The sequence below is a fragment of the Orbicella franksi genome, chromosome 12 (genome assembly GCF_964199315.1).
Source record: "Orbicella franksi chromosome 12, jaOrbFran1.1, whole genome shotgun sequence".
NCBI classification, from domain to species: domain Eukaryota; kingdom Metazoa; phylum Cnidaria; class Anthozoa; order Scleractinia; family Merulinidae; genus Orbicella; species Orbicella franksi.
Window position 1 is genome coordinate 19,816,402 of NC_138156.1, and position 14,296 is coordinate 19,830,697.

At 38.7% G+C, this 14,296-nt stretch overlaps 1 protein-coding gene and 1 pseudogene across 1 annotated transcript; one reads left to right on the forward strand and one right to left on the reverse strand.

The window, feature by feature from the left end:
* The first annotated feature begins 366 nt into the window (after positions 1-366).
* LOC145463025 (centromere protein O-like) lies at positions 367-11,319 on the forward strand. Its single transcript, XM_081446722.1, has 12 exons — positions 367-1,963; positions 2,124-2,188; positions 2,509-2,595; positions 4,458-4,498; positions 5,298-5,336; positions 6,619-6,715; positions 6,930-6,985; positions 7,630-7,704; positions 8,057-8,113; positions 8,589-8,678; positions 9,526-9,619; positions 10,423-11,319. Exons 1-12 carry the CDS (start codon positions 1,890-1,892, stop codon positions 10,533-10,535), a joined length of 888 nt encoding a protein of 295 aa, XP_081302848.1. The 5' UTR covers positions 367-1,889; the 3' UTR covers positions 10,536-11,319.
* Positions 11,320-14,196, reverse strand: LOC145463024 (Y+L amino acid transporter 2 pseudogene; annotated as a pseudogene).
* Positions 14,197-14,296: the final 100 nt, after the last annotated feature.

Sequence of the window (14,296 nt, forward strand, 5' to 3'; positions counted from 1 at the left end):
TGTAACTATTTACAGATATTAAAAAAGACCACTGAAATCATAAAAAATGAAGAAATATTGAGATATATAGTGTTTTTAACACTGACAGCAAACTTTGAAAATTGACAAAAATGTGTTCTGATGCACATAATGATGTTTACAAGTAATCGCAGATTTCTCATTTAAATGGAAAATACCGACAGACTAATTTGAAAAAAAAAATGAAGTAAAAAAATGAAATATAGAGTGTTTGATAGTTAACAATATTTTCTTGATTTACGTAATACAGTTGAACCTTGATTATCCGGACTCGTTGGGACTAGACGACATAGTCCGGATATATGAATATTAATGAAGAATAAAACTGTTTAAATAAAGCACATTTAAGGGGGTATGGTACCCTAAAATATGGCGATGTTCATGAAAAATTCAATTTCTTGGAAATACAAGACTTAAGACCCTTGAGGACTTGTCAAAAACATTTTGAAACGATCTTGCCGAATTTCCTTCCAGATGAGTGTGAAATTTAAGGAAAGTACACAGTGGTATAAGTTTTTTCACGTAGCAACGGCCATAGCAACGACTGTTTACTATAAGAACGTGACCAAAAATATAGATTATTTTTAACTTATATGAACGAAACTATTTAGAAAAAAACTTTTAAGACATGCACAACTCGATTGGTATAATTATTTGTGAAAGGCTTTGCCTCAAATTGCCATCACAGGCTCATTCATTTCCCTTATGAAAAGGAATATTTCCCACAACTGCGGTAACTTTTTACAAAATAGAACAACCATTGTACCCCTCCCCCGAGATCCAATCTGCACCCCCCTTCCCCGCTATTTGTGGCTCGTTAAATGCTTAATACTTCGTGTAAGAAACTTAAAGTGCATTTTTCTCAAAAGTTTACTTTTGTACCGACTGACTTCACACCAACATTTCTGCTTTGCAAGGTTTTTAAGTAGAATTCCCGAAACTTCGGCTGATCAAAGACCAATAGTGTCGCGATGATATAAACCAAAAAAATCGTAACATTTTAAGATCTGTCACGTGACATGAGATGATTTGTCCACTGGGTGCGGTAAAAAATAAGGTTATTTCCAAATAAAGCTGTAAAAAGCACTGAAAATAAGAGTTAACTGTCAAAACTTAGGTTCTTTGCACAGAACAAAATAGAAACTTACATGATATGCTTATTTGACAGTCAATTCTTGTTTTGTAAAAGAACAGGAAGTGTTGGCGTCAATACTATAAAACACTACTTCAAAAGGCTGTGGCTGGTTTCCATAGCAACCATTTTGAGTAAAACTCTAGAAATTCAATTTCTCTTCTTGAGTGCAATAGCACACAATTGATCTTTCTTCACCATATTTAAACAAACTTTTTGGTCCATATTGAGGGTACCATACCACCTTAATCATGAAAAAACACTTTTACAAATCGCTTGGAAAACAATATGGTCTACTGTACATCTTGAACCACTCAACTCTGAGCCAATCAGAACGAAAATCAGAACTCATTCGAGTGTTCTTCATTAGTTACGACATGTGCGTGCGCTGCTTTTGCTCTTTAAAAGCAAAACAAACTCGCTTTTGATTGCACTTTTCAATGCTATAGTTTTAAAAAGAATATTGCTACGGATCTTGATCATGACTAATAAATATTCATGACAAAATTGGGACTGGAGAAAAAGTCCGGATAATCGAGAAATCCGGATAATCGAGGTTCGACTGTACTAATAATATTTACTGAATAGCGTCGGTTTAAACATTCGAGCACACCTCAGAGAGCCAAAATAAGAACCGATGATTGTGATAGATGGATGGTGAAGTCTGGGGCAGAGTTCAGAAAAACGCGCGAAATTATGACTAATCGAGCTGGTCTGGGGACGAAATTGGAGAAGAAACATGGCGACCAAGATGTCACTCGAACAAGAAGGTGCATTGTATGACCTTCAAAGACTGCAAGAAAGAGCTGACAGGTATAAAAATTTAGCGAAACAAACAAGTAGAAGAAATTCTTAATGACAGTAAAGTTTGTTGTGTAGATATGACGTTAATTCAACGAAAAATTTAACCTCGCCTTAGCCGCTTTGCAAAGGCTGACAGATAGCATATGTCCTTGATTCAATGATGTTCTAGACGCAATGCTGAATACGAAGATGCCAAACAAGAGAACGCTGAACTTGTTGACTTGAAAACTAAAGGTAAGAAATGCAGGTATAAATTCAGATGTGAAGATTGCCAAACTAAATCAATTTAGTATCAAATGAATACTCTTTATCTTGTAAACAAAGCCTATACATGGGAACCTACTAGCTCTAGAATCTAGTTTCTGGAGCATTCAGTAAGGGAGCTTGGAAAATAAACTTATTTCTCTGATGGAAGACAAGAGCTATTTGTTGCTATGTTTAAAAGTTTTAAAACAAATGCACAACTAATGCCTGCAAAATATGTCCATGTAGGTACCTTAATTAATATGATTTCTAACAGTCTTATGTTTTGTTTTTTTTTACAAAAAATTCAGTGGAACAACTGAGAGAAAGGAGAGATAAACTCCGTGAAAGACTTAAGCATGGTCCTCATGAAATTTTGCAAGAGTATTTCAAAATGGGTAGGTTTGATATTCTGTACAAACTTAATGCACTGTTGAGTGTATTATTTCATCTTTGTGATTGCTTTATGATTGGTTAAAAGATCACTACTAATGTTATCTACACATCATTGCCTACAATTTCTCTACTTGTGCATAGTGCTATGTTTCATGACATTGTCGTCAAATAACATTCTGCTTGTGCACACCTACCTGCATGAACTTAGGAACAGCAAAGCAGCACACAATAGACCAAGTTTTGTATGTTAAAAGTCTAATTTGGCTCCAGAGCTTTGAGAAATAAAACGAAAGAAGTATTATTTTTTCATCCTTTAACCTCACTGTGTATCCTTTGGTGTATAAGTATTTCCCTAAGCCTTGAAGCCAAGTTTTTCGGAGAACTGAAATATGTTGAAATTTGCCTAATTGGTTTGCACTTTATCTTAGCATGCTATTGAAAGCTAAGGAAAACAACTTCACTGGTTGAACAATGACACCATTATTAACAGTTTCTGTTACACAAAATACTGGTATTGAAAAAGCACTGTAATTCATGGTTTAGTTCTGAGTCTTGTGTTGCCTTGATTTTGAAATCCATAGCAAACTTGTAACTTTGTGGGTGAATTGACAAAAGGCAGGACAATTTCACCTGTAAACAGGACTGTGCTCTAAAACTAAGCATTGCCCGGGTGCCACAGGCAACCAACTTTTACCTTTGGGAAAATGGAAAAACATACTTTTTTCATAGAAGCTAAGTGCTGGGCACCCAGGGCTTCATGGTTAGGAACCTTTTGGCTCCTCGTAATTTTTCTAAGACCTCAGCCTTGGCCTGTAACATCAAGGGCCCATCAAGCATACTCAGTCATAGCAGGTTTTATGGGTTATGGTCCTTAACAACAGCCCTATAATTGACCTATCTTGTTTAGTTCTAAAAAAATGTATGAAACAAGTATTTTATTTCTACTGTACTGTACATATTATTTAAGAAATACATTGTAGAAAACATGTACCAAAAAGAGAAAACAACTTGTTTACTTTGATCATCAAAATGTAAGTTCTCTTTGCTAGCGTCATCATTACGTCAACAGCTCGTGTTAGTTCTCTGTTTCTATTGAGTTTTAGTATAAATCTACTAGGGTTCTATCATGAATGCTGTACTCTGATTAGCTATGCTACTCACTATCTATTCTGTTGGAGATAGTGAACAGTGCAGAAGTGTGCAAATGTGAACAAAATGACCGTCGCTTCTTTACATTTTGGAGGTGTCTGTGAAGGGGCAGGGGCACTCAACAACTGTTTGTTGTTTTAGGCTATCTGGAGTACTTTTATAGCTCTGTTGGTTAATTTTAGGTTGCGCTAAAATTTTTTTATCTGTTTGGTTATTCTAGGGGAACTTGAGTATTCTTGAATTTATTAGGGCTTTTTTGTCCATTTCCTGAAGGTCTTATCGTCTTTCCGAAAATGATAGCTAACCTTTTTTCGGTAGCCAAAACAACATCTTTGACAATCCGAAAACAACAGACATTAAATTTCTCATATCACTAAAGTTCGAGGTGACAATTCTCTTAAGAAAATCAGAGGGGATTAAACGCCTTCCGAACTGATTAAGTAGCGAAACAATCTGTTGGGTGCCCAGGAAGGGGATTAAAATAAAGTTCTGGATGACTAGTAGATTTATACTAAAACAAATAATTATTATTATTGGATTATTCGCTCTCAATTTCCATGCGTAATAGTTGACTCTGGTTGCGCCCTCGTCAACTATCATGCGACAGAAATCTTGAGCTCATAATCTAATCATTTAACAGAAACACAATTTAAAACCAATTAGCATGCATGTATTCTTTGGGCTCTTTTCTAAATTCATTTAATTGCACTTACAGGTCAGTCATCAAGAAGGAAGTATACAGATACTTCTAAACAGGTACACATAAAGAGTAAAGCCTGGTTCACACTAACGACATAACGACATCGACATAACGACATAAGGAAAAGATCAGTACTATCTTTATGTTGTTATGTTCGTGCTATTATGTTGCTAAATATGTCATTGTGTCTACATGTTCACACTACAAACATAACATCCTTTTTACGTCAAGATAACATCCTTTTTATGTCGTTCGAGACGATGTTGTTATACAGTAAATGGTTTGAACCCACGAGTATCAGTAGTTCATATAGTGTGATCGTCCGGGTGAGTCCACCAATGACTGATGACAAACTTTACACAAGTCTTTCAGCCAATACCATCATGGCTATACTGAGCAATCACGTTCAACGGACCAGACTTATAAGATCATCGACTGACAAACACTATTCACTTGACTCTGAAGATGACTTCCGCTCAGGTTGTCGAAACGTCAGTCACCAACAACAGTTCTTTTCAGAACTACACTCACCCGGATGATCACACTATACGAACTACGATGTTGTTATGTCGTTATGTTGCTAGTGTGGACCAGGCTTATGTGTTAGTGGACATGGGTTACTATCATGAAAAAGTCCTGTGAAGTAATAATAATAATAACATAATGATGGCAATGTTGTTGTAGTGATCAGTGATGATGGTTCTAGTAACAATGAAATTAATGATCAGGACATTTACAAATTTAGCATTTTATTGTGTAGTTTTAATTTACTTATTACAGGGTAAAAAGCAATTATAATGATTATTATCAGTGAAACTGGTTACTTTATCAGCAGTTTCAATTTTTTTCCCTCAGGCTGTCCTAACAGCTGCAAGATTGTTACATAAGAGAAAGGTAGGAAAAGTACAAAAAAAATCCAGATAGTCTATTTAAGCATTTCAGTCTTAAGCATGCTCTCATCAGCAATCTTTTTAAGAGAAATTAGATACTGACCAGTGCAAAAAAAAATATAACCTCTATTTACCCTCAGCAGTGTTTATAGCACAAGTGCTAGCAGGGCTGAGCAAACAACTGAAACAAATAATTTGAATTGAGCATAACATTGTTAAGAATCCCAACTGGCTGGAGGCAAACCAGTTGGCTATTTACAAGTGTAGCCAATGATTTGAACTCGGGGCTTACTGAGAAACAAATCCAGGTAGTGGTCAGAGCGGGACTTGAACCTGGGACTGCTGGATTGCGAGTCTGACACGCTGACCAGTTGGCCATGCTGCCTCCTGCATTTGGAAGTGAAGCTTGTTTTCTAAATAATATGATGTTACATTTATAGTAATAAAGGGTGTACTCTCTCTGTGAAAGTCTTGGCCCAATGACTGGTGTGTTGGACTTCAAATCATGGGTTTTGTTGGAGAAACCTGGTGCTGGGAGGTTACCTTTGGTGAACTAGCATCTCATCAAGGGGTGGAAGGAAGGGGGGGGGGGGGTGGAGTAACAACAAGTCAAGCTGCTTCATTCTATAGAATCTGGAGTTAGTTAACCAAAGGGCAGAAAAAAACCCAGGTCCGATTGCGCAGGCCAAGTGAATTTTGCTCTTGGGCAAGTGAAAATTGAAGTCCAGTGGCCTGATCGGTGAGTGAAATTAAAATTGGCCTCACTGGTCTTGCGAGTCTGATTAAAAATGTCAGCTTGATAAATGATAATTTCTAGTCAGAAGTTATTTCAAAACTTAAGGCTGCTAGGAATCCAAGCATACTTGGTTTGCATTTGTCCTCTGATTGCCATTCTGGCTGCCACATCGGCAAGTAATATTTAAGTGGGGGCAAGTGAAAACTGAAATTTACTGGCCCACTGGGCAAGTGGATTTCAAATTTTTTTCCTGCCCTGAACCATCAACCTCTTGAGACACTAGGCCCCAAAGAGACTTTGCTTTAATTTACTTTCCCAGTTACTTGGTGTCTTCCTTAACACTGTACTCTCAATTGCTTTTAATAAAGTTGGAGTAGAAGAATAGAATGCAGGCTGGGGAAGAAATCATCAATAACAATACTCTAACTAATCAAAGTTGTTCAAAACGAGAAAAAAGTAATACTTGTTGCCTGTAGTAAAGGAAAACCCAGAATCCGCCTTAAACACTGACCTCTGAAGACTGAATTATTCTTAAATATCTATCTTTCAGCTCGTTGATCTTTGTGATGCCTACAGACTGACTGGTATTTCAGTAGTATCACAAGAAACAAAACAAACTTGCTTTAGATGTGAAACCTTTTTTAACTGTAAGTAACAACTGTAATGGATTTGTTAACTAAACATTTGGTGTTCTTTCATATTAACCTGACTTGAAGAGTTAACTCTTTTCAGCAACAGGTTCAAAACTATCCTGTTTGATCCTTAATGGTTCAGTGAACTGAAGTATTTCAATGTCAGTTGTAGCGTGCAAAAAACATTGTTATAAAAATAGATTATGAAGACATCTTTTTTGATCAACAGCTAGATATCATGAACCTTATTACGTTGAAGTGGAATTGAAAGACAACACTTTAAAGGTAAGTCAATTATTGCAACACTACATGTACAACATCTACAGGCAAGTGCTCAAAGACACCTTAGTTGATGTTCCACAAAGAAGAAACAATGTTCAAGATGAAAATAAAATCATATTGCTTTACCTCGCTTTCAGTTACCATGTACTGTGCTTTCAGTTACCATGCTCTATATTAATGTTTTGTTAAAAATTAAAGCTATACTGACATATTTTTTCATGGTTGCTAGATGATTTGTGATCATGGAGATAAACCTCTCTCTATTGTTCAATTACCCTTCCAAAGTAATCCCCCCTTTCCTCTAAAAAGGCTTAGTTTGGAAACGAAACACCTCAAAAGAACTTACAGAGATTATAAAGCTCTTTAGAGTACCCTTAATATCTACCTTGCCATGATTTTCCACCATAGTAAATTATCAGCATTACTGGTACCTGCTCCTGCTAGGCCTTGTAGGGTAACAGTGATCTAATCCAGAGGTTGTGGGTTTGAATCCCAGCGAAGTCAAAGAATCTTTGTTTACCTGATGTGGTCCCCCATTTCATTTCTAGGGCCAATGCTCAGAATAGAGTACTTGGGTTGATCTCCAGCACTCCAATACTTAAGAGTTAGTTGTCTTCTCTTCTGTTTATCTGTGCTCTTTTTCTCAGATTCACAAGCACACTTTACCTTACTTTATTCCCATTGACACAATTAGCCAGCAGTACTTGAACAGTGACATAAAGGTACTTCTATTGGTAACTTATAATCACTTATTATTGAATATTGTAGGTTCAGGATGTCTCAGGCAATATCATATATCTTATAATTGATTGCAGGCAAAAAAAAAAAATGCCTGAAAAATAGCCAGGCCTTATTTTTGCAAAGACTTAATGTTTTGTGCATAACTGTGATGATCCTTCATGTATGAAAGTCCCTTTCTTGTCCACAGTTTGCCATGTTTCAACATTTCTTGATTTTGCCCTTTGGTTTGAGGCACTGAGCTTGTTTCTATTTAACTGCTGAGAAAGTTCATGTTAACTTTGGACATATTCCTTCAAAGTTGTTGACTGAGATGAGTTACATTTATCATTTCAGAAATTCTTTATGGTCATCTCTGAGCATCTCAATGCATTTGTGGCAAGACGAGAGCAGGTAAGGAAAAAAACAGAGCTGCAATTCTTTCCCACTTGTAATCTAGCCATCATCCTTATCGTTTAATCGTTGTAAAAAACCCCTTAAGGGTCAAGGAGGATCCTAACCAAAATAAATGCTTTCAAGGTTTATCGCCCTAGAAGTCCCTGGTGTCGAAAATGATGTACACAGTGGAACCCCACCTTATAGCCACCCAGTCATCTGGTCAGCTTGTTGTTACGACCACTTTATTCCAGCCTGAACAAAGGCTCAGTCAATCCTTTCCTTTATCTAAAGAACTCTTGATTTTTGTGGCATTTTGGAGGCCAAATAAACACTGTGTAGACAAGAACTGGAACTAAAGTCCAAATTATTAAGTTGCCAATGTGGAATCTTGGAACCTACTGACTCCTCTAGTGCAAAAAGCCTGTTATGGAGGTATTAGAATGAAAAGAATTTTGTTTACTTTAAGAAATGTGACTTTATACGATTTAAGGTTCATCTTTGTCAAGAGCAACACAGAGAGAAACTGGAGGGGGAAATATCTTGCAGTCCTGCACATGACTTTATCCAGTTGAAAACAAAGGTAAAGAGAGGATTTCTAAAATCAGCATTTTAATGTATGGTACAGTGGAGCCTTGATATGACGGAGGGCCAAGGGACTGGCAAAATATGTTCGCTATGACGAGGTTTTGTTGTATCAAGGTTATTTTCATACATTTTACTATGACTGGGGCAAAAAATGTCGTTCATTATACAGAGCATTTTGTGATGTAGAGGTTCGTTAAATCGAGGTTCCACTGTAACAAATTAAGTCTTGCAGGCAAGGTGCAGGTGGGTGTAGTTTAAGGGGTGACTCCCCCCCAACATGTTTTTAGCCCATCGTAACAACTTTTTATATCTTAGTCAGTTGCTGTGAGCATTTAATGTCTCCCACACAATAATCACTGGCAATGCCAAAACAAATCTCTTGAACAGGAGTCAAACATGCCAATCATTTAGTTTACTGTGCCTCAACAATGATGTTTAATTGTCAACGTCTCACTTTACTTTTTTTAACAATTTTATTGCACAAAATTCAAGGCCAGGGAATTTAATATCTGAAATTCAAAATTCCTTGTTAAAGCCAGGGAAAAATTATTGTCTCATTATGACCAATGTACAAATTTAAGAAATTAGACCAAGCTTGACAAAAGCTGAGAAATGTCACGGAAATTTTTTATTATCTTCAAGGGCAGCAACCATGGACAACTGGACAATTATATGTACTACATGTAGCTGTAGCCCCAATGTACCGTGACCCAAAATCAGATTCTGATTCTGATTCTGCTTATGGAATTTTTGGAAACTCATGGAGAATAGTGCGGATAATTGCCATAATAGCTAACCTTGTGATTTGAGGTGTTAACCAAATGTTATGAACTTGATTTCAGGATGTTGACAGCCAGGATAAAAATGTAGTGGTAAAATTGACATATGACAGACTCACACTAACACAGCCATCAGGGGTTGAATTTCTTACTCAGGGTAAGTGAATATGTTACACAAATTTTACAGTGACTGACCCGAATGAAAATGAAAATTTCAGAAATCAATTTTGCTGGAAATTTGGTGTCAGTTAGACTTCTGATCATTTTCATTGTACAGATACTGTATGTTCCAAATGGTGGATAGAACCACAAACTGACATGTAGAAGTAATGGATGTTCAGTGAACTCTATAAAACTTGATCGTAAGATATAGTGTTGAGATGTTCATTGATTTGCTTTATTCCAGTTGCAACAGACTCAATGTGAAGTGATTAAAAATAGCGGGTGAAGAGGCGTGCTGGTACAGAGGCGCGCTGGCCTCATGGTTAGTGTGCTCGCCTCCGGATTGAGCCGTATGGGTTTGAGCCCTGGCTGGGGACATTTTGTTGTGTTCTTAGGCAAGACACTTTACTCTCACAGTGCCTCTCTTCATCCAGGTGTATAAATGGGTACAGGTGAATTTAATGCTGGGGTTAACCCTGTGATGGGGTATCCCATCCAGGGGGGGGAGTAGAAATACTCCTGGTCGCTTCATGCTTCAGACACCAGAGATATGCTCTGGCCTGATGGGTCACTTGGCTCGTATGCAGACTTTACCTTGTCACGTGCCCACATGCAATAGATTGACATGTCGCGACACTTGTTGTACATTGTGTGCCTTGACCTGCTCTTGGAAAATAGAGGTTTCTGTACTGCATACAGTCTAGCCAGCCACGTTACTGGCTGAGTTTGGATTTGCTAGTCTCACGCTGGTTCCCCCTCAGTGTTCTGATCACAGTTTCAACATTTGCTCTTCCTCAGGTAAAAACACTTCAACGTTTAGAAGAGGACTTCAAGCTAAAAAGAAACTTTTCAAGGATCTTTACCTCCATCAGGCCTTTGCTGAAGCCTTTACACAAGAATTGGACGATTGAAACTAAACAGTATACTAAGATGATTCAGCTTCGGTTTTCGTGGACGCAAAATCATCAAACAGGCGCGGTTATGTTCCACTTGTTTTACTCATTGAAGGCCGACGTTCCATTATGCTGATTAATTAACATATTAGAAAGCTTTTCAGTTGAGCGTGGAAAGTAACTCGCGAATGCTTTGGTTTTCAATTACTACTTTTTGTGATTGGTTTAAAAATCTCGCGCCACTTTCTCATCCAGTCAGAAGTAAAGACAAAACCAATCAGCTAAACCAATAGCGACTCGCTCATATACTTTTTTCCCGCGCTTTGTGTTTTGATTGGTGCGCTGGATTGTCTATGTTCTTTGTGAATGACCAAAGAGATTACTTTAGTTTCGGTTTTTTGACACTTAGTTGATAACCGCTCTGGTTTGCAGCCCACACATAGCTTTATAACTTAAAACAGATCGCAATTTAAGAAATCCAGCGATTTACACAGACTACACATGATACTTGTCTCCATGGCACCCTGCTAAGCCGAATGCAACCTCATATTCGTACGAACAGTCACGATAGATTATAAGTCATATTTTCACAGTGAAAGTGACCCAAGTGAAGATGGCCTGCTTAGTTACCCGCTTATAGAAAGACTAAATAGAAAGACTAAAGGAGAATCTTTTAATGTCGTGAAAGAGGAAAAAATGAGCTGCAGTAGGAACATGAAGAAGCATTTGTGTCAGGTACTTCTTGCGTAATTTCTTTGAAAAAGCAACGCAAAAGATTTCCTCTCTGCAAATGATGCCACCGAAAAAAGCCCAAGCTCGTACGGAATACTCAATAGTGGATATACATTATTAAAAGTATACACAAAGCATTAATAAATGGCTTTTATTTTATTTAACTTTGAAAAAAGTATGGTCCAAAATCCTTAAATTACAAATGGCTCTTCGAGCGAATTTATCTCTATGGTAATATTAAGAAAGAAGTGTCATTTGATTTAGTTTCAACTCGAAACTAATGAGGACACTTTTCAAAACTGGTATAAAATTTATAATTTTTAAAATCGAATTTACTGAACAATGTTTTTCACTTTTTACAGTGCTCTTTTTCATCATTCATAATTTAAATATTCCATTTTTTAAAGTGCATTTTCAGAGCTAAATTCTACAAAATATACACGTATTATTTACATTGTTGCTTCCCTGGTTAAATTACAAATATATATTGCATTGAAAATACAACAGTCACTTTTTCTTGTCCCGGCGGACGGTCCATACATTCACTCGTATTTTGACCTCTCTCTACAACGACCAACTTTCTTCAGCGGCAGCGGCCACTAAAACGCGTCCGACTGCCAAAATAACCTCTCGACAACGGCCAGTTCACCAACGACTAACAAATGGTGTTTACAACTTAACAAACTGACTTCAGTTTTTCATGCGTCTGTCCTGTTATTGATCATGAATTTCGTCATAACATTGTCAAAGTGCCTCCTCATCAGACTCCTCCCCGCCGGATCGCTTCGCTTTTGAATTTGCTCTTCGCCGCTTGCGTGTGTGCTCCCAAATGTGAGCCTGCTCGCAGGCTATTTGACAATGAAAATTAGCCAATGAGCGCGCGAGAATTTCTGCAGTTATCGTAAAAACCCCTATTGTAATTGTAAAAGTTCACGAGACTTGATCGGTACCGCGCTCCGTTGGTCTCTTTCCTTTTGGTTTCTTTTGTACTGATATGTTTTGATTATGTTACGTATTGAGATCTTGCAATAAGTATTTTAAAAATATGAAAAAATGTTACACCCTCCGAAGAAAACAGGTGCCATGTTACACCCTTACCTCCCCATAACGGCCACCTCGCTACAACGGCCTTTAATTCTTTGTCTCCAAGGTGGCCGTTGTAGAGAGGTTCGGGTTTAGTTAAACGCTTCAATTCATTCGCTACCAAACGTAGACCTAACGTAAACGACATTAAAAATAACTTGAATATAATAGGACATTCTGGAGGAAAGTCTGTTGAAGCGTTCTGATTTCGATGTCCAGTCCTTTTTTATGAAAACATAATAAGCTGGAATTCCCGCGAGGATAACTGTGAGGCCAAACACTGACTCGACGGGATCAGAGAGAAAGGGAGTGGCCGTGAAGTACAGCGAAACCCCGGCCATGAAAATAGGAACAATTATAGTGACTTTGAAGGATCTCGGGGTACTGCGCTTTTTCCACCTCAACCAAACCACGCCCACGAAGACAGCTGCGAGTACCAGCCACTCGACGAAAAGTAACCAGTTCAACAGGTTTTCAATGTTTGTGGGTATGAGCATCAAGAGAGCGAGCGACGAGCGCAGAAAGAGCGCAGGAAGAGGGGCTTGGGTCTTCCTGTGGACCATGGCTAACGATAAGGGAAGCTGTCTTTCTCTGGCGATCGAGAAAATCCCCCTGGCGCTGGTAAAGATTCCCATGTTAAGGGAACCAAAACAAGACAGAGATACGATCAGAGGCATGGCCATTCCGAAAACAGGGCTCAAACGGGAAGCGAACGTCAAGGCGACGGCATCGGAAGCGAGAATCTCTTCCTTAGTTAACACGCTGAAGTACGCCAGGTTTATTAAAATGTAACACGCGGTAACTAGAGGAACGGATATCATTAAGGCTCGTAGGAAGTTCTTGTTCGGATTGATGATTTCTTCCGTTATTAAGTTGAGGCCACTCCACCCGCCATACGCCCACATTGCACTGTAGAAAGCATGCCCTATGGCACCCGGGTTAGTAGTACTGCCGTCAAAAGCGTGCTGATGAAACGCCAGTGTATGACCAGACAACAGACGGATCAAAGCCACGATGACAATACTAGCAATTGCTAGAAGTTTGCAGACGGTGAACAACACTTGTGCACGGGCAGCTAAGCGGATGCTTATGCAGTTCATGGCTGTCAAGATGCAGATTGCACAAGCTGCCAGAAGTTTGACCAATCCGAAAGGTGGGTGGCAAGCTGCTGCTCCTCGACTGGGAAAAAACGGTTGTGTAGCGTACACAGCGAAAGTGAGGCTTAGAATGGCGTGAGAGCCTGGGTCCAAGAACCAAACATTCACCCAACTGTACAAGAACCCGATGAAGCGACCATAAGCGATTTTCAAATAAATATACTCACCGCCAGATTTTTCGATGAATGTTCCTAATTCACAGTAGCATAGTGCACCCAGGAGACTTAACACTCCGCCAAATGTCCACACCAGCAATGTTTCTCCAATGGAACCGGCGTTACCCAGAACGTACCGTGGTGATATAAAAATCCCTGATCCAATAATTCCTCCTACGATCATGGCAATCGCGTGGATAAGTCCGATCCTTCGTTTAATGGAGGTACCTTCCGAACCGCTAGCATCGCGTTGCTCAATAAACGGGGACCTCTCGGAGTCGTTGTCTTCCCAATCGCCCATTACTTCCTCATCATTTTCGGTGACATCAAAATGTCGGCCTTCGCTAACTGAAGCGCTTTCTTCCTCTTCAACTAACGGTTCCATGTCAGTGAGTTGGTTCCTGTCATCGCTTTAGTATGTCCCCGCCAGCCGATCCTAGATTTCGCAAAACATTCACAGCATTAGTTGGCGAAGTTCATTCAATTTCATTATCACATCACCGACATGAAATTCAATGGCGAAGAAATACTTTGGTAACTTCGTAATGATTGTGTAACTACCGCGTAAACAGCTTTTATAGCGTGACCCGCTGTTCACCTGCCATCAGTTATCGCGGTAGTCACGCGAGCTCAAACGAAATAATCGCCGGTA